At 35.3% G+C, this 27,980-nt stretch overlaps 2 protein-coding genes across 5 annotated transcripts; one reads left to right on the top strand and one right to left on the bottom strand.

The window, feature by feature from the left end:
• The first annotated feature begins 181 nt into the window (after positions 1-181).
• Positions 182-17,591, top strand: DMS11 (Histidine kinase-, DNA gyrase B-, and HSP90-like ATPase family protein). Of its 4 annotated transcripts, none has more exons than XM_086442146.1 (20): positions 182-522; positions 3,534-3,908; positions 4,213-4,287; positions 4,431-4,465; positions 6,402-6,480; positions 6,616-6,705; positions 6,805-6,880; positions 10,310-10,388; positions 10,722-10,850; positions 11,443-11,541; positions 11,740-11,841; positions 11,925-12,071; positions 13,077-13,169; positions 14,565-14,616; positions 14,706-14,817; positions 14,973-15,139; positions 15,219-15,331; positions 16,271-16,350; positions 16,755-16,797; positions 17,268-17,591. In XM_086442146.1, exons 2-20 carry the CDS (start codon positions 3,542-3,544, stop codon positions 17,367-17,369), a joined length of 2,040 nt encoding a protein of 679 aa, XP_086298272.1. In that variant the 5' UTR covers positions 182-522; positions 3,534-3,541; the 3' UTR covers positions 17,370-17,591. The 4 variants fall into 4 exon arrangements, with proteins under 4 accessions (XP_086298272.1, XP_086298271.1, XP_086298270.1 ...); XM_086442145.1 differs by lacking the exon at positions 182-522 and adding an exon at positions 1,936-2,039; XM_086442144.1 differs by lacking the exon at positions 182-522 and adding an exon at positions 2,115-2,133.
• A 778-nt stretch (positions 17,592-18,369) lies between these two features.
• On the bottom strand, positions 18,370-23,727 carry EMB2759 (embryo defective 2759). Its single transcript, XM_086442147.1, is given in 6 exon segments — positions 18,370-19,147; positions 20,895-21,045; positions 21,048-21,352; positions 22,258-22,388; positions 22,661-22,730; positions 23,438-23,727. Coding segments are annotated over 5 exon segments (1,029 nt in total). The 5' UTR covers positions 22,688-22,730; positions 23,438-23,727; the 3' UTR covers positions 18,370-18,732.
• Positions 23,728-27,980: the final 4,253 nt, after the last annotated feature.

Here is a 27,980-nt window from a genome sequence, read left to right as displayed (position 1 = left end):
GTGCGCATGTATTAAATTGTTGTCCTGAAGCAACCAAAACCACGAGTTATATTTCTATAACTATGTTTAGTCCCACATCGACTAAGGTTTATTATCTTATCTCCCCAACCTTCTACAAATTAAGCTCCTCTTTAGTCTAAATGAGACTATCATAGTTAATCCCTTCCAAGTTTGATTAATTTCTAAAAGCCCTTGAGGCGTTAGAAAAATATCAAACAACTCAAGTTTTTTTGAGTTTAAGACCCTTTAGTCTTTAGGAATTCTTAAAATCCTCCCTAGATTTTAAGAAAGTTCTTAAATATCCTTTTTATCCTTTTTACCCTTTTAAGCACCGTAACCCTTACGAAATTTCTAAAACCTCATCCGTATTTTAGGAAAGTATTGAAATACCATTTTAGCTCCCTCAAAACCCCTAATCCTTGGGGAATTCTATCCGGATTATGCTCAAGAAAACGTCGAAGTTCAACTCACAGGAAGTAGACCAAAAGTATCGAGGTTTTGTCAAAATCTAGATTCTTGCAGGTAAGATTTACTAGACTTGAATATTTTTCGATTATAGAATTTTATTTTAGCTTTTATTTTAATATATACCTAAGATCCAAATCCTTGTTTATGCTATTGTTACGATCGAGAGAGAGAGCGAGAGACATAGTTTAAAGATTAAGGGTTAGTAGATAGGCAACGGTGCAAGCAAGTGAGTTAGGGTGCCTAACATCTTTTTCAATTCACAATCAAATCCCCAAACTTGAATCTCTTATTTGAGGCCAGCTTGAAGCCACTTGAAAAAGCAACGATTTTAATATAGAGACCAATTTGAGTGACCATTCATGAAATGCAATGAATCCAATGAATCTATCAATCTATGCTTAACTTTTACATTCCCCTCCCTGCTTGGATAACATTTGAGATGTACCCTAAGTATCCAAATAGAAGGCATGCCCATTTGACATTTGTTTCTTCATAATAGACTAATGACAAGTGACCAAATGCCCTAACCTTCAACCTATAACCAAAAAATGGTTTCTTTTTCTCACTCAAATTAGACATATTTAACCTATTTTTTTACACTATCATTCAATTGAACCTTCAAATACTTTCATATCAATTTAGCTCGATGAACTTGATTTGTTTTTAGAGTGGTGAATCACGAACTTGAATTTGAAATAGTGAACCTTTGAAACGAGGGAAACCAATTGAATTCAACCTTTGGCCTAAAACCTTCGACTAAAGTTGTTTCAGTCACTTTTTAATACGAGTGAGAAGTCTTTATGGTTTTGTGCACACCAATTTGTGAAACGATGTCAATTTCAATGTTACTCCTACATGATTCAATATTAAATATAAAAGTAGGGATATTTATGTTGACAAAATTTTTGGTGTCTAACCACTTCTACTCTGCGTTTTCTCATTATAATAGTACAAATGTAAGATAAATAGTTGAGTTGTGCTGAAGTAACATTGAAATTGGCATTGTTTCCGACATTGGTATGCATAGGACCATAGATGCCTCTCACTCTTATCTCGATGAAAAACATATATGATTCCGTACGCACATTCACTATACCATGTGAAATGAAGTTAATTTCAATGTTACTTCTAAATTTTTCTAAATAATTTTATTTTTCAGACAGGGTGCCTTTCCCAAGTGTACATATTTTATATTTAAAATTAAATACCAAAAACCCCTCTGCTTTTAAAACAATTTGATCTCTCAAATCCCTAATTTAAGGGGTAAAATATTTCTGACTTAGTCAAAACTCACCAGAACCCCGCTGGCTCCGAACCTTGCCGGCTCCGAACCTTGCCGAAACTAATTCTACGAGCCAAATGTCCGCTTATCCGAACCTATAACAGGTACGGAAAAATTAAATTATACAGCTGTCAATGGCATAATACAGCTGTCATCCATTATTATAGGGATTTGATCTGTATATGATATATAAACCTCTTTTTTCACTGAACTTTTATTTTTGTTGGAGCTCTTTTTCTTATTTTTTTATTTTCACTTTGAAATTCTCAATCACTTTTGGGTTAAAAAGGTATAAGTTCTCCCTTCAAATCTGTTTTGTAAAAGGTTGAAAGATCTTGAATTCTATCTGTTCTTCGATGAATTAAGTCCAATTCTATCAATGAGTATTTCTTCTATTACTGATTCTCTAACCATTCTTGAACAGTTTTAAGGATTTATGTTTTTTAGCTTTTGGTTTAGGGTTTAGTTTGGAATCAGATTCATTGATCTGATTTCATTGATTTCCAATCCCTTTCTCCTGATGGAAATCTCCCAAATTCTGCTAAGTAATGCATGCAGATACTCAAATCTTTTAGGGTTTGTTTTGTTTTCTTGTGAAGTGTTTTAAAAATAAAAAATATGTTTTGAGGTGAAGTGGGTTCCTGTTTTGTAGTTCATTACTGGCATGTTTGAGCTGGTATGTTGTGTAACTAATTAGAGTGGTTGAATATTGCTTGCTCATGGATGAGATTGAATTTACTTATTTATTTATTTAATTGGTTGAGTTGAGTCAATCTGAAGCTTCCTTTGGGAATTTCAGGAAGAGTTTTGATTTTAAAGCTGAAATGTGAACATCTATTTTGAGTGATTTGAATCTTGGCTATTTTGCATTCTGTAGATGAGATACCCACTTTTTAGTTCTGAATGATACCCACATTGTGCTTTGTAATTTGCCCGAGTGAATACATTTTTAATTTCATGAGACACATACCATGCATTTCTAGCACTGTTTGTGTTTGCATGTTATACATTGTACACAAGAAAGTAACTGAAGCTCACGAACACTCATTTTGGTATTGTACTAAACACTTTTTGTTTGTGCAACATTCTCCTCATGGGGACAGCATTGAGGACTGCATGACTCTTGTTTGATTTAAGTGATTTGTTAGTCATGAAGATTTATCTTTCATCACTAAATAGATATAGAACATAGAAAATATTATTTTGTGGTGTCAGCATTGCTAATTTACTGCTACTTATGTGAAGCTTATGGAAAATCCTTTAGTCATTCTTATCTGTTGTAGTTGCACTATTTCTGTTTGGACTACCTTTTTGGGTCCCTTGGGCACCGATTGGGTCCATCCTGAATCTGTTTTCTCTCTTTGAATGTTGGTTCTCTTCAGCCTTTAGATCCCGCTAGAGAATTCTATAGTCTGCTTTCATTTGCTGCTTTTTGGGACATATTGAAAGAGAAGAACAAGCATGTTTTGGATGGAAAGGATCTCTTGGATGGTGAAACCATCATAAGCATCTTATGCCTAATTTTCTTTTGGTGTAAATTTTTCAGAGAGTTTAATTGGTGGGAGTTGCTGTTGTTGGGATGATACCGGTGCTTTGTTGTTTGATTGTTGCTTTATCTTTCTTTCCCATTAAGATGTCAGGATCTCATGATTGTATCCCTCAATACACAGAGTCACTATACACCTGCTTTTTAAAGCTTAGAAGATTGTGATTTTGGTTTCTTGCTCTTGTGGACTCTTTATTGATCGCTTATTTAAAACCATTAATTTTGTTTCATGTACAGTGCTTGAGATGAGGTTCCCCGACATTGTAGATTTATGTAGTGATGATGAGGTTGGAGAGGAAGGCGTGAGTTTGGTTAAGCAGGAGCTGGATTTCAACCCAAGTACTAATCAAAGAAAAAAACATTATAAAGCTGAACAACAGGTCCAGCAGCAGAAATCCAGAATCCGTAGTATAAGACAAGACTCTGAGCAGAATGGTGGTTCAAATGCTCTAAATACTGTTCGAAGTAGTACTAATGGTGTATTGGGACAAGGGAGTTATGCGGTTAATGGGTCTAGCTATGCTTCAACATTGCCTGCAGCACCAATATTTCGCCAATTCTGGAAAGCTGGAGAATATGATGATGCACAAGCTTCCAAAGTCTTACTTCAAAGTATTAACACTTAACAATGATGAATTACATGTATTTGGTGTTCTGCTTGTCATGTTGACCTGGATTCTTGTGTTGTTGTATCGAATTGGAATCCCAAAAAGATACCCATTGCACCATGTGCCCAAGTCATAGTGTCTTAATTCCTTGGGTGGGCAAGGCCCCATGAAATAGGATTAATGACAGAGATAAAGAGAACTAAGGAAGCTATAGCAGAGACAATATCCTTATGTACTTATTTATTTATATTTCTGATTTTATCGATGGCATTGATTTGTGAATGCTGCTTTTTTTTTTTGGGTTCCAGGTGGGCAAAATCATTTACGTGTTCATCCCAAGTTTCTTCACTCAAATGCTACTTCGCATAAGTGGGCTTTTGGTGGTGCGTACAATTAATTTATAAACCCCTCACTATATTGCATTTCTATTTATTAAGATCCCTGCAGGATTTCACTCTCTGTTGTATTGCTTCTAATGGTTACTACAATCTCTTAACCGTGTCTTTTTTGTTGCCTCTATTTTCAGCCATAGCAGAGCTGCTTGACAATGCATTCGATGAGGTAGTTTCCTACTTATTTTTGTTTTACGTATCCTTTTTTGGTTTTCTATGTCATCGCTCAAGCATGATTCTACCTTTGAGAAAATATAAAGTGTAATGTTTATTTTATGTTACTCAGGCAATTTTTAACTCTACATGAAGTCATAGCTACTCATTGAATGGGCTGTAAGGACCATCTCACAACAGTGCATTGGTTTTAATGGTTTATTGTAGTACTTTTGTGATGAAATTAGCCCTACTAGCATAAAGGCCTATAGCATGAAAATCTAATAATATCAGCTCGATTAAGCTTAGTGCATCTCGTAATTAATGGATTAATAAACTCCTTGTTACAATCCCCAAAGGGGTTTTCTGTGCTGGTCAAATAGTCACAGGTGGGTACTATTTGTTGGCCTCCAAAATTGGCAACTAGGATTTCTTAAGTTTGGGTTTCTATTTTAAGGTTAATTTGACAATAGGTGTCCATAATTTAGAATCATATTAGTAGGTTTCTGTTTTAGAAAATAGTTGCTTGTTGACTTAGTCCTAAAATCAAACATTTCAAACAAACAAACAAAAAATCCCTAAAATCTATGAGTGCTTAAGCTATTGGAAGTTCGTTATTTATTTATTTATTTATTTTTAATCAGAAGAGTGAGTCATGTAAGAAGAGAATGCTGCTTCACATACCCCTATCTAATGTAGGACAACCTAGGTTTCATCGATTCTAGGTTTGTTCTACGTTAGGGAGGGTGCAGGAAAGACTAATTAGGTTGTGAAGAAGAAAGAAAAATTATAGAAGGGATTTGAAGAAAAGGTTTCATGCCCAAAAGGTTTTATGGGCATTGTGAAAGGTTTCATAAGGCTAATTGGATATGTGAAATGTGAAGTTTTGCAATTGGGTGTTGTAATTAGTCTAGGTTAAGGGTAGGAATTGATTTGAAATAGAAAATAATAAAACAAATAGAAAATTACCTTGAAATCACACCAATGGTTCTTGTTATTATGTTGAGACGACCTCACACCATATCCAATCACTAGAGAAATCTTAAGGAGAGAGCTATATTTTTTTATTTATTCCATAAATTGTTTAAAGTCAATTACAATAGCTGTATATATATAGAGATTCAAAATCATAATCCTAACATGATTAAACATGGATGCTTTTGACTTTGATATGCAAATTTCGTGTAAAACTAATACCATATAAATATTTTGACTTTAACTTTCTTAAAACACATCGAATTTGCAAAATCTTGGGCTAGTTGCATAGAAAATTGAACAGCCTTTCAAATGACACAAAAACCTACTAAATACGACAACTTTTGAGTCCTCAAAATAAATCCTAAATAAAAATTACTTGAATGGTACCTAGAATCAAATCATTCCTAAAATAACAAAAAAATAAAATAAAAATTGAAATTAACCTAAAACTAATCTTAACAAAATGAAAGTGCCAAAAAGATAAATTTGGACCCAAGCAAGAGACAACATAAATAGTTACAAAATTTCCATTGGAGCCAGTGATTAACGACATAATTCACGTCTCGCGTTATTCTCATTTGGTTGGATAAATCTCATCCTCGAGTTTTGAAATGCTCAAGGATGATTATAACAATCTGTGGCTCATCTCTTTTCATTTAGATTTGTACCGTGTCCTAATTCTGTGTAGAATTGTAAACTTCAAATTGTGGTCTTCTATCCTAGTAAAGCCTTCAGTGCACCAATCAATGATTTGGGCACGTTCAACAAAGGTTGATTACAATCCTAGTTAGAAGGAATATACGTGAAGTCCCAAATTATGTGGATTGAGATAGTGAAAATGGACATGACACTTTCAATAACAAAAGATGTGGCTTTGAAGAGAATTGAATGGAGAAACAAGATTCGTTTAGCCAATCCCAAATCTTTGGTATAAGGTTTCATTGATGATAATGACATGTTTTCTTGTGCTATAGATACAAAATGGAGCTACCTTTGTCATGATAGATAAAACCTCAAGTCCTCGAGATGGAAGTCCAGCTTTGCTAATTCAAGGTACTGTTTTTTTTTCCTCTTGATCTATTTTGATTTGTTGATTTGATGTTGGGCACTTGCTCAATGCACTTAGTGCCACCTAATTTTTTTATTTGAATATTTGTGCACCTAAAATTGGTTCTTGCTAATAAAAAGATGATGGAGGCGGAATGGACCCAGAAGCAATACGACGTTGCATGAGCTTTGGCTTTTCATATAAGAAATCAAAATCTGCCATTGGGCAGTGTATGTATCCTTTACTTTTTTCATTGCACCTTCTTATTTTTTTTGCTTTAGCTTTCCTTTCCTTCTTTTATATTAATTGGCTTGCTTGTAGCCTTTCAGATGGAAATGGTTTCAAGACAAGCACTATGAGACTCGGGGCAGATGTTATTGTCTTCACCCGTCACATCAAGAAGAGGTTTGATTTTGATAATGAGATCCCTCTTTATGACGTTTAATTGCAATTTTAATCTTGGTTTTTAAGCATGTGATGCGTAAGTTCGATCTCTTGAGATGTTGGTAGGGTGCAATCCCATGAGTACTAAATGTATTTGAAGATGATAAAGTGGTGGCCCTTGCATATGACATAAGGTGTTGTGAAAGCCAATGATTGATCTCGTAGATCTATGTGATCAAATGAATGAACTTATTAAAGGGTAGCCCAGTGTTACTTTTGCAAATTCTAAAACCCAACCTTAAGCGCTCTTATTCTTTTAACCCAATACCTTTGCCTCCTCTTTAGGACTATTTAGCACATGTGTTTGAGCTTGATCCAAGACTTGTTAGTTGTAAATGCAATCTTTTGCATTTACCTCGAGGTCCCAATCCCAATCTAAATGCCACACACAAATCACACCAATAACACAAAAGAATAAAGAAACAAGAGATTTTTTACATGGTTCGACAGAGGTCCCTATATCCATGGGATTGGGAAGTCATTCCACTATAAACCGTATTCCAATATTACATGATTGCATTCAATCCTTTGGCTTCTCACGTTCCATCTCTCTTTCCTTCTAGATCTCTCTTTGCTTATCTTTTTCCCTCCTATTTTACAATGACTTTTAACCCTTTAAATAAATAAAATCCCTACATCTAGAATATGAAGCATTATCCTAATTAGATTACAATTGCCATATTCATCCTTATCCAAATATAGTAATTATCCAAAAGAAAGAATCCTCTCATATTAAGATTCTTTACTAATTAGATAAGATCTCATCAATTCAATGCCATGTGTATATCTCTGGATACGCGCTAATTGATGCGACATGAACGATCCAAATGAGAGTGGATTTTATCCCTCCACAATAACCCCATCTCAAAGGTGGAGATTGATGTATCGATATTTTCCTTTGAGAACTCCACAACTTCTTTCTTGAATGTGCACCATCCCTAATTTTTGAACGAAATCTAATATTGATTATTGAGCTCCCGAACTTATTTTGTTCCGTATTTAGCTCAAATCTACGCTTCCATTTGGTTTGGATCGGTTTCTTAAAAGTCAAGCTTGGTTCCCTAAAATGAAACAAGACTTTCCATCTAATAAACTAACCAACTTGGGGGTCGGGCTTGGTTCTTTGGGAGGAACCAAGTCTTTCCATTTCCATCTCATGCACCGATCAACGAAGCAGTTGGTCTTGGTTCCTTCTTCCATTTCCATCTTATGCACCGATTTACAAAGATATCATATTTCCATTTTATGCATTGACCAATAAAGAGGTTGGATTTTCATTTTATGCACTGACTGACAAATATGTGGATTTCCATTCACCGACCAATAAAGAGGTTGGATTTTCATTTTATGCACTTACCAACAAAGAGGTCGGTTTTTTATTCATTGACCAACAAATAGGTTGAGCTTGGTTCCTTGGGAGGAACCTACTCTTTCCATTTTACGTAATGACCGATCAACAAAGAGGTCAGATTTGAACTTAGCCCCCATGCTTAACTATTGTTGGGCCGACTCAACAAAACAAATTGGATTACATGGGATCCCTATTATGGGCATGAACTAAGTCCCCGAACTATTAATTTGCTCGACACAACACATTGTTTAACTCAGTTGAGTCAACAATTACAAAACTCAAGTCAGCACCCTTGTGTGCCATCTTATGTGTTATCTCACAACGGCCATGTTGAGAGCTAGGGTCCGTATCCCTTTTGTTTGTTCTTCACCTTGAAGAACATGTGTTGTCCTTCTAATCAGATCACCAGAAATCATGATCTTTCCACTGAAAAAAAGAATCGATCTTTCCAATCTTTATCTTGCCAATCAATAATCTGAGAATAGATCGTGATTTGTCCCTTGGCAAAACAAGATAAAAAACCCTAAATCCACGAAGGGTTGACTTTGGGGGTGGCTGTCAATTACTGTGTGGTTTCTCATGGTTCTTTGTCCTTTCCTTTTCCCTCCCCTTTTAAAATGGTTTTTAGCCTTTTTAGGTAGATAAAAATCCTAAACCTAAAATATGAAACCTCATCCTAATTAGATTACAATTGCCATATCCAAATAAAATAATTATTCAAAAGGGTAGAACCCTCCCATATTAGGATTTTTTTTCTTGATTAGATGTGATCCCATCCCATCAATGCCATGTGTATGCCTTCAGATACGCGTTGATTGGTGTGATATGAGCGGTTCAGATGAGAGTAGATTTAATCCCTCCACATTAGTCTTTGGCGATGGGACATTTTTTTTTTCTTTCTTTCCTCTTTTTTTGTTTGAGTAGTAATAATGAGATTGGATTCCCAAAAATGAGGCACTAACTAACACTCCCCAACTTACATATCTAGCTGGCATCACAGGTTTCTTTTCCCCTGCAAGTTTTTAAGTGGGGTTATTCTCATGTTTCCCAAACTCCTCTGTTACCCTTCATTGATTTATTTGTTAACCTCAAGTTTTACAAGGAAATTAGAATGAGAAATGAGGAAACATACAGAAGTGTTTTGAAAGTGTTATTATTTTATCACTTGAATTTGAATTAAGATTAAACTTTCATGAAAATATGGTTCTTCCGCTTCATTCTGGTAATTCATGAGTTTTCTTGACTTTGATCTTTGAAAATAAACTAGATGAGAATATTGGTTTTTGTTACAAGTGCTGGGAATTCTCCCTTTTTAGGGCATAAAATGAATGGGATTTTATCTGAAATTAGTTTTAATGGATTTGGATCCTTGGAGTGGATCCGAACGAAAGGCTGGTCAAATGTGGTTTGATGCCCCTTGACCCGATTTGGATATGGATTTATCCCTAGATCCCCTAGATCCGAATAATATATTTGCTTTGAAAATTATATTTTTAGATTTCTCAAAATATTCCTTTTATAGTACTTTTCTTTTACATGATTTTTATAACATGAAAGGGTTCTAATGGAAAAATAGGGGCACGAAAATGCCAAAAAAAGAAACAAGAAAAAAGAAAAAGGTTTAAATGATTCATTAAAAACCCAACCCAATACAAATAATATAATTCGGATCTGGTCCAGTCAGATTCAGTTTCAGTGAACACAATCCGGGTTGGATTGATAAGGATCCTGCTAAAAAATCCGGAACTGAAAATGGATAGGTCTACATTCGACTAGGATCCAACCCATTTTATGCCCTATTTTTTCCCACTAGGTTTCTTTCTTTTTTAATCTTTTATTCGTTCGATATGTTATTTTAAACATATTTTAGGAAATGTAGATGACCATCTCTAACTTGCCAACCGGAAAATGCAAGCTAATCTTTCTTTATATTGATAAATAATTTAATACTTTTATCCAGATACTGAATTTTTTTTATCATGTACCATTGCCTAATTAAGCTTGAGGTATCCTCATCAGTGGTCTTTTTTTGTGCTCAGGACATTAACTCAAAGTGTTGGTCTCCTATCTTATACCTTTTTGAGACAAACAGGTCATGCCAGAATTGTAGTACCAATGGTGAGTTTGGCATTGGAGCAACCTATTACTTTATCTTATCTTTATGCTAGTTCATACGGTCAGAAAGACCAAATTGAATAGAGTTTCTATAAGAAAGTATAGATCAATAGATGTATATCTATCCAGATAAGACTCACCGAATGCCAGGTCCTGAAGGGCACTAAGTGTTGTGATATTCGGGCAATAAGTGTCGTGATATTCTGTTTCATAGACTGTAATTGCTGGGTATAATATGCAGACTGGAAGTTTACCTTTTACTAACCTCAAAATTTCCTGCCTGGATTGAAAATGTTTTACTTAGACACTCACTATAAGGTCTTTTATGGAGCATAGGTGGATTATGAGTTCGATACAACAATGGGAAAGTTGAGAGCATGCAACAGTGGGGCGCATTTTTCATCAAATCTCTCTATGATCCTACAGTGGTCCCCATATAGAACGGAAGCTGAGCTTCTGAAGCAAGTAAGCATGTGAAACTTTCTTGGTTTAGGCAGGTTTATATTTTATTAATCTGAATCAATCAAACTATTTATACTTAATTTAAAAACATAAATAAAAAATTACTATTAGATTTCAATTTCTGTGTGGCATGTTAGACCAGATCCCAATGCTCTCTTAAATTGTATGTGTTTAATTGATATATTGGATTGCTTTACCATGTCAGACTCCTCTTTGAAGATGGATACGTATTGGTTGATGCTTCTCTTATTGAATGTAAATTAGATGATACAACTTGTATTCAATGCATGCTGGACAACATGAGGTGGATACTTAGGTTGAAATAAGAAAGTAGATGAAGTTATGAAATTTAGAAGATAGCTTGGAATCCATGTTTAAATTTTAAAGGCTCTATCTTTACAATCACACACTTCATTCTCTTGATGCTATTTGAACATATTCTTTTGGAGGGCAATTTTGATTCTGTTACTTTTAGGGCTTGACCATGCAACGTGAGGTTTTATTTTTAATGGCTCTCGATTTATTGATTCGTTTGAATCCTTTCCCTAATTCTTATTCAAGCTTCAATTTACACTCTTTTGGATAATATGGGCAGTTCGATGACATCGGAAATCATGGCACCAAAGTTATTATTTACAATCTCTGGTTCAATGATGACGGGGATTTGGAGCTCGATTTTGAATCTGATGCTAAGGTTAGTGTTTATCACATGCTGTAATGTTTATTAATTAATTATTATTATTATTATTTGTTTTTTTTTTTTTTTTTTTTTTTTTTTTGGGGGGGGGGGGGAGGATTAGCTCTTGCTTTTTCTCTTCTCTATCTTTTCCCTTGTCTTTTGCAGTTTGTTTAATGGCATGAGTAATTGTGAGTCGTGACTCACTGGTTGCAGGATATTCTGATTCATGGGGCCCCACAAAAAATTCAAACAACTCATCATCCTAAGATGATAAGCCAACAACATATCGCTAACAGGCTCCACTATTCTCTTCGTGTAAGTTTGGTATTTATTTATGACTTTGAGCTAACAAAGGAAGTGCATACCTGCTAAATTTAGTTCTTGTTGAAACGCCATAGGTATACTCATCCATTTTGTACCTGAGGGTACCGGAGCATTTCAGAATCATATTGCGTGGACAAGTTGTTGAGCATCATAATATTGCTAATGATCTCAAATTTCGTGAATTCATCCTATATAAACCTCATATTGGTGGAAATACGGAGGTTTGTGTCAGATTTGTCTTATTCTTGGTTGCCAATTGTACCATTATCTTTTGAAAATAGTTCTTGGAAACTATCGACGTAAGTTATACTATGCTCATTCTCATGTGATATGCAATGTCCAATGTTCTTGATAACGTGTGCAGATTTATTTTCTTTGTTGGTATTTACTCTAACCCATGGTTTAAGAAAATTGTACAATCCAATTGTTTTTGGTGTTTTTTTTTTTTTTTGGGTGGTTTCCTTGCAGGGTGGCTGCTTTGGCCTCTCCTTTTTGTATTTTTTTTTTTTTTTTCCGTATTTAATAAAATTTTCACTTATCAAAGTAGAAAGAACATGATTTTTTAAAAGGTGATTAAGAGTTGACTTTATTGAAACACTTTATCTTGCATCAATTTGGCATATTAAAAAAATGATGTATAGATCACAATACCTTTGTGCATGTTATTTGTGGATGTAGCATTAATTGATGGGACTAGAGAGGGAATCAACGTAAAACTAAAATTATGAAAAGAAATTTTGGAGGTCCAAGGGCTTTATAATAAGTAGAACCAAGACCGAGTCTTTGGAGTGTAGACTTAGTACTGACTCTGTGTTGTTTGCTCTCCTGTTTTTTGGTTTCTTTGAGGACTCCTTGAATAAAATTTTGGTTATAAAAAAAAAAGATGTTGCCCATGAGTCAAAGCTGGATGGTATAGAGTGCTATTTGATAAATGCCATACCAATCAAATTAAAAGGGGAATTTTATAAACCAGATAAACAAGATTTATTTAGCCAAAATGTGTTTGCCAATCAAAATCGTGTTTTTTCCCACATATAAGAAATAAAAATAGAAAATCCCATGAATTACAAAATGTGATTACAAGTTTGCAACTCTGTGTGCATGCTATACATGTCCAATCAGAATTTATGCTTATGTTGATGTGAATATGGCATGGATATCCTATAATGCCGACCCAACATTCTCATCTGTTCACTATGTCTTTCTTGCCGGTTTAACCTGTTCAGGCTGCAGTTATTACGACTATAGGGTTCTTGAGGGATGCTCCACATGTGAATATCCATGGGTTCAGTGTCTACCACAGGAACCGTCTTATACTGGTAAGACTTTTTTTTATTGCCATGAACAATTACATAATTTGTATTTTTTTGGGTGGAAGGGTATATTTTATTACTGCAGAGTTGTCTACATTATTGTTCTCTATTTACCATACTAGTGACAATCCTTCCTTTTTTCGGTCCCCACTATGCTGAGAAGTATAAACGTGGTCTCATATGATAGAGAAAGTGGATTGCCTTTCTTGCTTGGTTATTGATATTTCACAGAACCAATAACTCAATGTCATGCGCTGCCCAGTTTTATTTTAGGGTCTAAATCATTTTTCCTGATGCCTCAATGGTTTTATCCTTTTGCTCTCTTCCCACAGGGAAGATCACCTTTCGCATTGACATGGTTGGTCTAGTTTTGTCCAAAATGGTTTGACTTTTTGTCCATGAACATTATCAGCAAAACCCCCCTTTTTATCCCCCCTCCCCTATCATCTGGAAAGAGTGTCTTTTTTCCATTTTCCTCAATGTAGCGGCAATCATATTTTTGCCCCATCACAAGATTATTTTTTTGTACTGGTGATTTACTCCAATTTTTCACCTTAAGAATAGAGGAGGGACAAAAAATAAAAAACAGTAATTTGTCTTCTAATCATTTATTTTTTGGTAAGTTCAGTGTTTTCTCCTTTCAATACAGAAGTGTTTTGGGTAAAGAAAGAGTTTCCATGCTTTGCAATCTAATTGATGGTGCGTGCCATTTTCTACAGATGTCTTGTCACGCATAACTTAATTTCTATTAGCATTTGCTATTTTCTAAAGTTGTCTGGCACTTAATAGTATATGTAACAGAAGTGGGTCATGTCGTACACTAAGTGCATCGGGCTATTGTAGTGATCGGATTCGAGTTCTTATACTTGAAAATTGAAATTATGCATATAGGCTTTAAAATAATTTAGGAATGTTGTGGGTATAACTGTTTTCTTCTTCTAACTATATGGTACAAATGTGGTTTAGTTCAATCCGTACCATTTTGGAGGGGATTTGTTTCATAGTATTCATAAGCCATCTTTTTTAGATCTTTCAAACCCACACAACTAAGTGGATCAGCCTATTGTATCATAATGTCAGCTTCAAGTTCTTATACTTGAAAATTGAACATATGGGTGTAGGCACTGAAATAATTTTAGGAATGTTGTCCATATGATTTTATTCTTCTAACAACTAAATGGGTATAAATGTGGTTTAGTTCACTTCAGTCTACCATTTTGGAGAGGATTTATTCCATAGGATTCAGAACATCTTCTCTTTTAATCTTTCAAACCTATCAAACAGTGTCGCCACCCATAAGTTTGTAGTATTTCTCTGTCCCACAAATTTGTAACAATGTTCTTTTGTTCTATACTTCTATTTTTAACAACATTAACACATTTCTTACATCTTTCTTTCTAGCCATTCTGGCGTGTTGTTAGTCAGACCAACAGCAATGGAAGGGGTGTGTCTGGTGAGAAACCTCTTGAAAAAAATTTGTTGTTACGTGTACAAGCCATACATGTATTCTGCTTTCTGAATGATCTAATGGTGCTTTGTTAGGCGTACTGGAGGCTAATTTCATTGAGCCTACTCACAATAAGCAAGATTTTGAGAAAACTACTCTTTTTCAAAAACTCGAAGCCCGTTTGAAGGACATGACTATGGAGTACTGGTAAAAGATATTTATAATTCTTTCAAGCACATTTATACCATTTTGTACTTGGCTCATGCTAGGTGGAATCTTAAATATGAGGTTCTGTTTTCCTGTTCAATCTCAATTCTTTTGGAATACACATATATATATTTTGTTTCTTCGTGTTTTTGTAGGGATTTTCATTGCGGATTGATTGGATATCACCAAGTTAAAAAGTCTTCTAGAGCATATAGTGGTCTTCAACCTGTCACGATGAATCCCAGTTCCCCTTCCATTGATAGTCCAAGAGGAAGAAGTCCGGGGGAATCCTTTAGCAAACATCGAACCAACTCTCAACCAGGTCAGTATTTAAAATGAATATACTGTGAGTGGAAATAGTAATATATCTTACTTATATGTTGCTTACAATACCCAAACAGGACCACCTATAAAGAGGAAGGGAAATGGTCATATGGCAGAACCCAGACAGGTGAAGAGACAAGCAGGATCAGGCACAAATGCAACTGATAATAAGCACAATTTGGAAACACAGGTCTGAAATCAGTATACTCAATGTTGCCCACAATTATTATATTTGCTGTTTTAAAATTTTAGTGGGGGCTAAGCATTATATTTATAATATTAGATATGCTGATAGGCATTTGGTTGGATAATTATTTAGCTATCTTGTTTATATCTGAAAATATAATATGTTGTGTTATCTGCGCCTTTCTCGATTTATTGTGACCATACATGTGATGGGAGTTGAGCATTGATACCCACGTAGCTAAGTCTCCCGGGGATACTTAATTGCTTTTGTATCAATGTTCTCATGCTTCGTTGGATTGAGTTGCCAGTTTAGAATTTGTAAGTGTTATCGATTTATTGTGACCATACATGTGATGGGAGTTGAACATTGATACCCACGTGGCTAAGTCTCCTGGGGATACTAATTGCTTTATTATCAATGTTCTCATGCTTCATTGGATCGAGTTGGCAGTTTAGAATTTGTAAGTGTTCTGAGTGCTGACATTTATGGATCCTGACACTTGTATTAGTCCAAACTCCAAAGTATTTGTACGGAAATTTTAGTATGTAGATTGGTTTAAAATATCCGAGCAAATACTTCAGCCAGTTTCCATATTTTTTAATAGCTCAGTTGACTATATTTGGTGCTCATTATGGTTTCTTATACTTATATTATATTTATTTCCTATTTTTGATTCTATGGGGCATGGATACACCACCAACAGTCGCACTGTTGACTGTACCATCGGTGAGGGCTTGACCATACCCAATTCCAGGGTAAAATAGGCCCTTGAAAGTGTTAAATCTGAGCATTCCCACCTTGACTTCTAGAAAAATCAGTCAGGAAACCTGTGTACGGTCTTCTCTATTTTCTTTAGAAATGTTATTTAACTGCTATAGAGGAAATCTTTGTCACTAACTCTTGTCATGTCTTTCACTAACTCTGGTCACATTTTATTGGTAGCCTGCTAATGGTACTGACAAGCGGTCGCAAGATCAGGAGGCCATAAGCCTAATCCAAGAAAAGAAGAAGCTCCAAGCACAGTGAGTGTACAATAGTTTTTCCTCATTAAGATAATTAATTAAGTTCTTCCTTGTAACAAATTGTTGGGATTGGACTATAATGGGACATGAAAAGTGTGAATTTTAAGGTTCTATTCCGAAAAATACTTTTTACCTGCATATAAAAGAGCAGTTGAAACCACAAACAATCAATGTGATCGGCTCTTGAGAGAGAATTAACCGCATGGTTTTTGTTCTTGGTTTTTTGGTTTCATCTTTTTCACTGAGGAATATGAATGGTCTTGCCGATGATTTCTAAAACCATGATCGGCTGAGCCAGGCTACATGAATACTGATGAGACATTGAACTTGATTAACATGAGCCCACTTATTAGCTGTCTGTTCTTGGGAAAATCCTCATTGCTTGGATTCTTGTCCATTTTCAGGTGTTTGGAGTATGAGAAGAGTGAAGAGGAACTTAATCTCAAGGTACTTTATTTCATCTTTACCATAGTAGCACAGTAAATTGAATTTGAGCCCAAAACTCAATTGATTGATGTAATGTAATGTATAGCAATCATGGGTGTGGGTTCAATCCCAGCACACCCACCAAAAAATTAGAGAAGTAGTACATAAAGGCATTACTGGTGGTTTGTGAACCTGATGAAGCCATATAATTCGTCTATAGGATAATTTACTGTCCCCATCAACCCCATATGGTGCTGCAAGGCTGACAATTTTTCTCGAAATAGAATAAAGGCTAACGAAATGAGCCACTAAGGGTAATAATGGATCACTTTAGGCCTGCGGCCTCAGCAAATTTGTGTAGAGAACCTAATCTATCCCAAGAGAGGAGTTCTGGAGTGTTAACTCCAGAAAACTCTTGTGCATCTATAATTATTACATGTGTTTATTCTTCTATCCTTGAAGAAAATCACAACTTTCATTTCATTGGGCAGGTTCAGCAACTTAGAATGGAACTAATGGAGGTCCGGCATGAGTATTCGAGGTTGTTGGCTGAATCAAAATTAATGGACGATATTAAGGATGAAAAAATGTAAATATGGGTATGTTTAATTTGGTTCAAATTTTTTCATTTGTAACATATAGGGTTAAGTTTTGCCCAGAGCAGTGTATGTAGAAAAGAAATCATCACCCCCTTTTGGAGGGGTGAGATACACAAATGGATACCATGGCCAAGCCTTGTGGGTTCCTAGGCTTCCATATATTTTTGCCTTCATGTAAATGAGAAAAGAGAAGAAATACAAAGTGTTCCTTTTATCTGGATTTGGGGTGCTCTCTTCAAAGCAACTCTATTAATTAAATCCAACTAACAATAACTTTAGTTGTAGTCTGAATCTTCCTTTGTCTTTTTGAAGTAGTTGTTGTTAGTGTTAAATCTTCAAAATATGCCTTGGATTATTAGACAAGAGAAGAAGGCATGTCCAAGGGAGATTAGAAGATGATGCCAACAGCCCAAAATGCAAAGAAGAATCACAGTAAAATCAGAAAATCTATGGCCTTCTGGAATCAATATTTGGGAGAAATTATTTAATTTCGAATAAACTGAGGAATGGGATTTAGCAGGAGAAGTGAACGATGAAAGATGTTCCCTTCTTTTCTTTTTTTTCACAGCATGGAGGGATATAGGATAAAAGGTCAATTTTTTGAATGGATTCTTTTGCTACAAAATGGTATATTTTCCCCTCATTTTACTACTCTAGTCGTTTTCTGAAGCTGCAACCCATATCTCTTCAATGAAGTAGCAGGTTCGTACTTCGTTTTGGATTGAGGTGAATATGGAATGAACTGATCCAATTGATATCCTATCAGGTCGGATCATCATCTTTTATTTTCTCGTCACAATCACGAATCTGATATTTATTAAATTCCAATATCTCACTTAAAATCCAATATGATAACAATTATTTATATCTTTGTTCAAATATATTAAAGGTGCAACTATTCCAAGTCCAATGGCCGATCATCTTACCATACTTGCCAAGAAGATTAATGAGCCAAACAAAAATGCCCATCAACCATTCCATTAAGCAAACTAAATTCAAAATAATTTCCATACCATTGTGATATCTTGTAAAGAAAATTACATAAGGGAGAAACAATAAAATACAGTTCTGAGAAACAAAACAATATGAGATGCAGATAGTAAAGGAAAAGTCCAACTGCCATAGAATTACAGACCTCAGATGGGGATTTTTTTCTTCCAATTCCTAAGACATGCGGCAGTCAGAAAAATGGGTGTTTGCTAGCTCTGTCTCACTAAGCTCTACCTTTCGAAAACAAGTTTTCTAGCTTTCACTCGCAAAAGCTCTACCTTAGAAAACAACTCCTGGAGGAACCTATGACTCATTTGGGATTCATGCCCATTTTGCTCGCCTGAGGCCCCCCACAACAACATCACAACTAAATGAGATTAGCCCTCTTTAAAAACCTGATTGTTCTGCAATAAAATGGCCATATTGACTCCACGTAATCCAGGTACTTCTCCACTGCCCACTCTTCCAACTCTTTCAGTTTCCTCTTTGACAGCTCCTTGTAGTCCAACTTCTTAAAACGGACAACAGGTTGCCAGAAAAAGAATTGCAAGTCTTCTTTAAGCTTTCCTTGAGCCACATAATTGCAGGTCGATAGAAAGTAGGTGGGCAAGCTCTTCAGGATATTCACGGTTTGTTTGAAGCTGAAGACGTATAGAGCGCAGAGTGCCCGGAACATTTTGATATAGAGAGCAATAATCAGTGGGCCAAACATCCACAAAGGGGTCAACTCCTTTGAGACTTCAGCCCCATACACCACACTGACTGCAAGGTACAAAGGAATACTGCAAAAGTGACATGTCAAATGCATATACTATGTATACATCACAAAGAAATTCTATAACATTAATAGAAAAGCCAAATCTACAATATAATTAAATCACCATACAATGTGTGTGAGTTTTTTTTTTTTTTTTTTGATAAATTTATTGCAAGAAAGAACACTGTACAACAGTCGGTCAAGATGACTAACCAGAAAAAATAACAAACACACGTAACCCCTGCACAAGGAAGCCCATCTAAATACAAAGTCCAAAAAAAAAATACACCTCTAAACTCGGGACAAAGCTTGCACCAATGGAAAAGCAACCCAAGAATATCTAACAAAATATCCAACAGGCCTGAAAAAGGGAAAGAGAGTGGACCAAAGAAAAGCGGAGAGCTCACAATGAAGTAAGATGTGGTCCACCAATTCAGCAGTTGAATCGCAAAGGAAGCAATGATTTAGAGCCACAAAACCCCTAATGATAAGGAGGTCTAAAGTAGGAGTCTGCTGAGGGAAGCCAGCCAAACAAAGAAGCGCACTTTTGAAGGAACCATTGAACCCCAGCCGGCGGATAGTCGGTCATGGGTTGGTACTAATTCGGGTCTTTTTAATGTGGAATCTTTTTATACTCTTCTTGACACCGTTGAGGAATATTCTTTTCCCGTTGCTTCGGTTTGGTCTTCATCCATACCTTCAAAAGTGCTTTCTTTCTTTGGGTGGTGGCCCTGAATAAGTTTCTCACGATTGACCATCTTAGATTGAGGGGAGTGGTTATTGCAGTGTTCTGCTCATTAGGTGTGGCTCATCTTTTTCTGATGGTGAGTCTGTCAATCATCTTTTTCTCCATTGTGGGGTGGCTCATTAGGTTTGGTCCTTTTTCCTCTCGATGTTCAATTTCTATTGGTGTAATCCCTTTTCGATTCATTGTTTACTCATTTGTTTGTCAACAAGGAGAGGATTCTTTGGAATTTTATCTCACCGGCCATCTGTTGGGGTTTATGGAAAGAGAGAAATGCACAGATCTTTTAAGGGAAGGATCAATCAATGCAAGAGATCATCTTTAACATTGTGAGCTTATTGTTTTATTGGTGCAAGCAGTTTCATGAGTTTAGGGGTTTTCGTTTTGAGGATTTCTTATTTAGATGGGATCTTGTAAGCAGATTGTGACGGGTCTGTTGTGGGTTCTGAACGATGGTGCTTATTGTTTTTTTTTGTTCTTTTTTATTGTTCTTTTTTCTGGCTTTTCTTTTGTTGCTGTTTTTGCTTTCCTTTGTTCCTCCTGTGGACTTCTTGTCCTCTTCTAATAAAATTCTTGGTTATCAATAAAAAAAGAAAAATAAACAAAGGGAGTTGGAGAGGCCGCAAAGCTAAGGTGAAAGAGCTAACAGAGAAGATATCATGTATTGAAGTGTTTTATCTTTCATATTTAAGTTCATGCTTTATATGATATTCATTTAGGCAAACTTGAAAAAAAACAGACAAACAATTTCTTAATATTCTAATTTTTCAAGTATAGTTTGGTAGAATAAGCAGAAGGTAATGATGCATATGATTGATGATTCACACCCAAAAAATGTTTAAGAATCACACTAATTCCCATGTATCACTAACATTTATGTAGAGTACCAAAAACAAAATACTCATTTTGCAAGATTTAAAATTGTTCAGGAAAAGGGAAAAAGAAGGAAACTCTAAGGCCTTCATAAGTTATGCAGCCAGATTAGGAAAAGTAAAATATATGCCATGGTGGAAAATGTCACACTTACAATATGAGTGGTGGAATCTTTATCATCGCATCCAGTCCCAGAAAATAGCACCAGGCCACCTTCAATATATTAACCCCTTCCTGTTTACGATTCCCGCTTTGACTTTGTGAGATTTCAGTCAAGGGTGGGCCTTCCGCAAAAATCCCATCTGGAGCTGATTTGAAGGCTGCGTCTGCAACAGCATTAACCATTTCTTGAATAATTTCTGAATGGCTGGAGATCCTGCTATAGTCTTTTCTGTTCCTTCTGAACTATTGGACAGTGAAGCATCCTGTATATCTGGAGATTCAGCTATAGTTTTTTCATCATCATGGGAAACGTAAGAGAGTTTCTTAGAGTTCTTGGGGAACTTGGATACATTTGATCTGCCTCCCGATTCCTCATTCTGGGCACTTCCTTTGAACGCTGAGATTTTCAAACGTTTCACCTCTTGTCGGAGAATAGGTTGCGCCCTTGTGCTGTGGAAATGTATGGCCTATGTTACTCATTTATGTAAAATAAGAACAGAAAGGGTAAGGTTTAAATTCCTTTATTTGATCTTATTATATCCATTTTAAGGGTTTATTTTCTTTTCATGTAAGTTAAACCTTGAATTCAAAGAGTTTTCTTTTGAGTATTTTCTTTTTGGATGGGAGGTTGTGTTTTGTAATAGTGTTGAGCAGGTCTTGTTAACTTGCTTGGGGGGCGGGCCGTTTTGCCTTCTCTCTCTTTCCTCTATCGGTTGGTGGCCTTGACCTTTGTATCCTTCTTTTTTGTTTCAGTAAAATTTTAACTTAACCCAAAAAAAAAAAAAAAGAGAATTGACTTTAAGGACAACAATGATGTCCGAAAGACCCGTCTTGCCTTGAAAAATCCTACCACTCCTCTTAAAATCAAATTGCAAAAGGAGAAAAGCCCTTAGAAGAGAAATAGTAGGAATATTAGCTTCAAAAGGATTCTTCAAAAATCCTACAATTCTTTCTTTTGATAAGTAAAGCTTGTATGTCTTATATTTTTGCCACTATTAAGGTATAGTTTCTCTTAGCCTTGTATAGCTTTTTATATTGGGCTTTTCCCCTTACAAGTAAAATTATCAGCTTTAGCTATCTTTTTTTTTTTTTTCCTTCAGATCGATTGAGATATTGAATGCCTAATGCCCCAACCAAGTCATTGACAGCTTCCTAAGTTCTACAGAATTATTACCAAAATTTTCCAGCCAGTTGACCACCCATATTGAACTTCTAAATCTTATCTTTTTAGCAAAATCCTAATGATACCTAGAGACACAAGTCACACAACTTCAGTCACAAACTAATCTCAACTTGGATTGGCAAGAAAATTGCAAAAAAGAAAACATACAATTATATGAAAGCATATATCTCACCTAAGATGGAATCGACGATTCAAGAAAGTACTTCTATCAGATCTCCCAACCAACCGACGAACAACAAATGTATTCAATTTCACTTGTTTAGCCCATGAAAGAGGTCTCAAGGGAAATGTTGCATATGAACCCTGCAATATTCCACAATCAAAATATTATTAAAAGAAAAGTAAAGTCAGCAAGAATTAGTGAATTTGGAGCAAAGATCAAGGTAAATAACTCCAAATTGTAATCCGAAACAAGACATCTAGCCAAGAAGCTACCAAATACATGGTCTTGCAGATTCAAATACTTTTGATCCCTCAATATACTCTAATTTTTTGTATGATCCCAACAAGCTCATATTTTCCATAGGAACATTAAAGAACCAAAGAAAATATCAAGTCATGGTTTCCTTAAATACCTGTGTCTGGTGGGCTATCAATGCCATTGTTACCAACTCAAGCACCCATTCATTTACTCCGCAACGGCTACTATAAGAAACATCAAGAATCAATAAATTGCTTCTCTTTCCCACAAAATAGATTAAGAAAGAATAACATGCTAAGGTTCAGGATATAAGGATTAATAAATAAATAAATAAATGGAGGCGGCAAAAGATCAATATTTTACCAACAAAAAAAAAAAAACCCTAATTTCTGACATAAAGATTCAAGTCAACCAATGCTAATGCTGCAAAACAAGAACAATTCAGAAAAAACTACATAACTACCTCTCCAGAATTCAAAAAATACAAATCCAAAACTAAGGGATCAAAGACACGAAACAAAAAGGATCAGACATCAGAATAAAAGGTATTAATTCTTAAAGTAATCAATCACCACAGAAAACAAACTAAACCCTAATTCTGACCCACTAAAGAAAACCAAAAAACCCAACAAATGCCCAGAAAGTTTTCCCTTATCTAACAAGAAAAACTCTAAAAACTGCAAAAACCCAAACGGTTGTTTCATAAAAAACACTGAACAACGCAATAAAATCCATCAAAGAAACAGAATTTCGATCTAAGAAGCTGAAAGAAACAATATTTATAGATATGAGAAGTAAAAATACCTAAGAAAATGCTAACAACCCAGAGAAGAATTCGAAACAAAACATCAAAAAAAGCAAGAGTTAAAATCAAATTCTAGCAATTTCAACCATAAAAATTTCAGAAAAAATCCCAAATAAAGATACTCACCCGTGCCCCTGTTGTCAGGTCTTCGGAATTAATACAAATAAAGAAGAACCACGAACTGCTTTCTCTCTCTTGCAGAAAGAATGAATTTTTGAGCATTTAAAATGGCTCAACCAAACGCAGAACAAGGGGTGTCTTAGAGAGAGAATTTAGGGTTTTGAAGAGAACCTTTTGTTTTGCGTCCTTCAACAATGGATAAACCAGAAAGAAAGGCTTGACGGTTTAAACCAGAAAGCATTTTTTACAAAATGTAAATGTGTGTAATATCAACTCTGGAATCTGGAGTGCCACCCTAAATCTTTTCTGTGTACAAGACGGGAGTTTAAAAGGGGAAGTTTTTTTATATATGTTTTTTGATGACTTTTGGGGGCTTCATTCCCAATAATACCCATGTTGTTCATCAATGCATTACCATTCATTTGGTGGGCCAATGTAGTAGACCTAGCATGATCGGGCAAAACCTATTGTGAGGGTTGGCTCAATGGCAAAATTTGGGAAAGGGGTTCCCTCTGTCTGGTCTGGTGTTCTTAATTAGATGACCTCCTACTTTACTCTATTGCACATTGAAAAACTTTCGTAGAGTATGTGCGTGTGACCATAGAGAATAGTCCCATCCTAAAAGGAGTGGGGATATTTGTGATATCTGAAGAAAGGAGGAAAAGGAAGGGGGGGAATATACAGAAGTGATTTTTCATGGATCAAATAGACTTTCAAAGTTGAACATAACTTTCACTTAGGTCGAATAGACTCTCAGAGCTAGACACATTTTTTGTTATAAACAAACTAGTCGATTTAAATGCAACTTTTGCAAGGACCAAACAAACTCTAGAGCTAGTAACTTTTTTTTTTGCTTCAAACTTAGTTTTGGGGCTAGACACAACTTTTGATTAAGTAAAATAGTCTTTCAAGACATGATGCAACTTTTGATCAAATCAAACAAACTTTCGAGACTAGAAGCAACTTTTTCATGGGACGAACAAATTTTTGGAGCTGGATGCATTTTTCATTACAAACCAACTTCCAAGGCTAGATGCAATTTTCAATTCGGTCGAATTAGTGGACCATAAAATAAAAGCTAGAACGATTGCATCATGAGACAACTCCCAAGGAAGAATCACTTAAATCATGTTGCTCCATTTCACTCCATTAATTCTCTTATTAAAAATAATTTAGGTATATCTACTTCCATTAGTTCGTTACGGATTGTTTTGGATCTTCTTCTTGTTCTTTTAACCATATTAATCAATGACTTCCTGTAGACACCCCATTTTTGCATCCGCCTGATTAATCAAGTCGTCAACCCGATCGCAAAGGTTCCCAATGATGGATGTCTATTCCAATGCTTTATTTTGTTACCATATATGTTTCAGAAATCCGGATGAGGTATCTCGAACTGACAAAACTTAGAAACCACGCTACGCTAGGAAAATACGACCCCAGAAACATAGAAATCATCATCTTGCAAACCGAAAAGAAGCTTCACGATAAAAATCACTAAAAATGATTAAATTCCAAATACCCCTAACCTCAAAACAACTTAGAGCCTACATTACGCTTAGGAAAATCCGTTCAAACACATAAAACAACAAATCGAAACCAAGTAAACACTTCGCCAATTTTCACAAATTTGACAAAATTACGAAAATACCCCTCATAAAGTTCACGATCATTTCATACAAAAAACTTCATAAATGACAAAAACCAACATTCCATTGAATTCCTTACGAAAAACTGATTCCAAAACATCCTGGAACATTGAAAAATGACTTAAAACGTAAAAAATCCTCTCCGAGGGCAAAACGGTAATTTCACAATTTTCATAATTAAAAAATTCGAAATTAATAAATAAAACATTAAATAATTAAAGTGAAACATTAATGAAATTAATTAAAAAGTTGAACCTGAAAAATCGATTAATTGGACTCTCAGGCAAAATTGTTGAGGGTTCGTGGGATATTTCTTTAAGGACCCCCCATTTGGGGTCCAAAGAATTAAAGATATAATAGAAGGGGGTTCTCCAAAAATTAAAGTAAATCAAGCAAGACTGAAATCAAGGTATTAAAGTCAATCAAGTGAGACTGAAGTCAAAATTAAAGTCAATCAAGCAAGACTGAAGTCAAGGTACTAATCGAGTCAATCTCATAAGACCAAGGTCAAAACCCTAATCTAAATTAATCAAGTCAATCTCATAAGACTAAGGTCAAAACCCTATCCAAACCCTAATCTAAAACTAATCAAGTCAATTTCATAAGACTAAAGTCAAAACCCTAAAACCCTAAAGACTAAGTCAAAACTCTAAGAAACCCTAAAACGAAAAACACTAACAAACCTAAATCAACTCTAAATGCTTAAAATTTTTATAAATAGGAGCCTCCACACCCTATTTTTCGTAAAGAAAAAACCCTAGAAAAAGTAGGTGAAGAAGCCTCCACAACCCCTCCAAAACCCTAATTTTGAAGCTCCAACTCCTTCCCTAACACCCTTACTCCTATTTTAGCCTAAAAACACTCAAAAACCTCCTAAAAACATCCCAAAAATCCACCACAAATTCAAAGCATTCAGATCCAAGAAGGAGACACCTTGCCTCGGAGATCAGAAATCAGATCCGGAGATAAAACGAAGCAAGGAGTACGGTACAAGGAACTGTTTTTCAGATCTGAGGGAATAGTGCTTTTGCAGATCGAAGGTAAGGTTTTTTATTATTTTTTTAATCTAGGTTTTATCATTAGCAATGTAGATCTATTTGGGATAAGTAGAGACCGGCATTTGCCGGGCGGGGTTGGTGCCTAACACCTTCCAACCCCGTAACATGATCCCCGGATTCAGATTTCTATAGTAGAGTAGTTCTTTTTATCCATTGTAGGGTCAATTTGGTTCCTAGACCGTAATAACTAGGTGGCGACTCCCAAACCTCAAGGGTCAAAAGCGGATCCGCGCACCCCGCGGATCGAGGGCGCTTTCACTTCCATATTTCATATTTGAGAGATTGACAAGAGTTTACACGGACCATTAGTTTGTTGCAATTTATTCCTTTATCGAGGCGTGGAGATTAATACTGATGATGCATGACTGTTTTGAAACAAAGAGAGTTATTTATCTTGGAGGTTCATTGCATTTAAAGTAATTAGTTTGCGGCTATTTATTCTTTTATCAAGGCGTGGAGAATAATATTGATGACGCATGAATATTTTGGAACAAAGAGAGTTATTTATCTTGGAGGTTCATTGCATTTAAAGTAATTAGTTTGCAGCTATTTATTCTTTTATCAAGGTGCGGAGAATAATATCGATGACGCATGAATATTTTGGAACAAAGAAAGTTATTTATCTTGGAGGTTCATTGCATTTAAAGTAATTATTTTAGAAGTGTAATCCTTCAAAATATTTTTTTATAGTGCTTTAAGAGGCTAGTTGCCTCGCCCCTGCTAGTCGAGCATATGGTCCAGAACCCCCGGCATAAAAAAATTATTCCTTCAAAAAGATAGAATAAGTGTCAATATGTCCAAGATCATATTACTTGGGGAATTTTCATAATAAGTATTCCTGCTTAATTTGAAACTAGGGCAACACCCCATCATATGCAAGATTAGCTCTTCATCTGTTGACCAAAAGTCGGTGTTGTTAATTTATAGAAATCTGATTTTATTTAGAATTCTTGGATGATTCATATATAAACCTTAATAGGGTATGTATAGAGATTACATTAACCAAGATATGAAAATATCCTAATATAAATATTCTAATTTATAATACTTCATAATGTAGAATATCATAATTGATATTGGTACATAAATATATGCTCCATCACTACCTTCCTTTAGTGATGAGATACATTTATAATGATACAATGTATATCATGCGTTATAATATGACACATCATATTCTCTTATACCCTCCACAATTGCATGATCTTTTGAAGAAAAAGTATGCAATTGACTTCTCTAAATAATTTATTTGGATCTTATTAAGTGACATGCTATTATTAGATCATCTAAAATTCAATTGTGTTGTCTAGTGGTTACTGCCTGTGTATAAAGTCCATCACTGTCGCATCCCAATCTTTTTTAAGTCTGTCGGAGCGAGTAGTTTACGAGACTAGCTCTATCATGATCTTCTCCCAAGAGCATACAAATTAGGATTGTGCAATTTAAATGAAAGAACTCTCATTGAAGATATTTTAGATAAGATAAAAAATGAGATCGTAAGAGATGAATGTATAGTGTGGGAGATTTGTAGGGATAAAGAAGGAGGCGTGGTTTTATATAAGAAAACTAGAATAATAATAAAGTTAAAAAAAAAAAAAAAATAGGTTGATGATGGCAGTGACACCATCACCGAAGAACGGTGCACCAAGATCAATGTGCTCAAAGGAGCTTGAGCTTTGATACCATGTAGAATCCCATGAGCCTAACTCATCTTCACAAAATCGCCATGTAAGGTAAGGATTGCCCCAAGTTTATATATAGTCCAAGGTCATGATACTCAGGCAATGTGGAACTATCACTCACACTCCCCCTCACATGTAACGTGTCTCCTAGATCCCTATA

Source organism: Akebia trifoliata, chromosome 5 (genome assembly GCF_017979445.1).
Source record: "Akebia trifoliata isolate Shusen 1 chromosome 5, ASM1797944v1, whole genome shotgun sequence".
NCBI lineage: Eukaryota > Viridiplantae > Streptophyta > Magnoliopsida > Ranunculales > Lardizabalaceae > Akebia > Akebia trifoliata.
The sequence above is the reverse complement of the archived record's forward strand: the minus strand, read 5'-3'. Positions and strand labels throughout refer to the sequence as shown.

Coding starts and splice junctions, on each gene's coding strand:
- DMS11 (XM_086442143.1), top strand. CDS start 2,271: ATGGAAATCTCCCAAATTCTGCTAA. Junction 3,909..4,212: donor TTCCAAAGTCTTACTTCAAA/GTATTAACACTT, acceptor TTTGGGTTCCAG/GTGGGCAAAATCATTTACGT. Junction 6,881..10,309: donor ACCCGTCACATCAAGAAGAG/GTTTGATTTTGA, acceptor TTTTGTGCTCAG/GACATTAACTCAAAGTGTTG.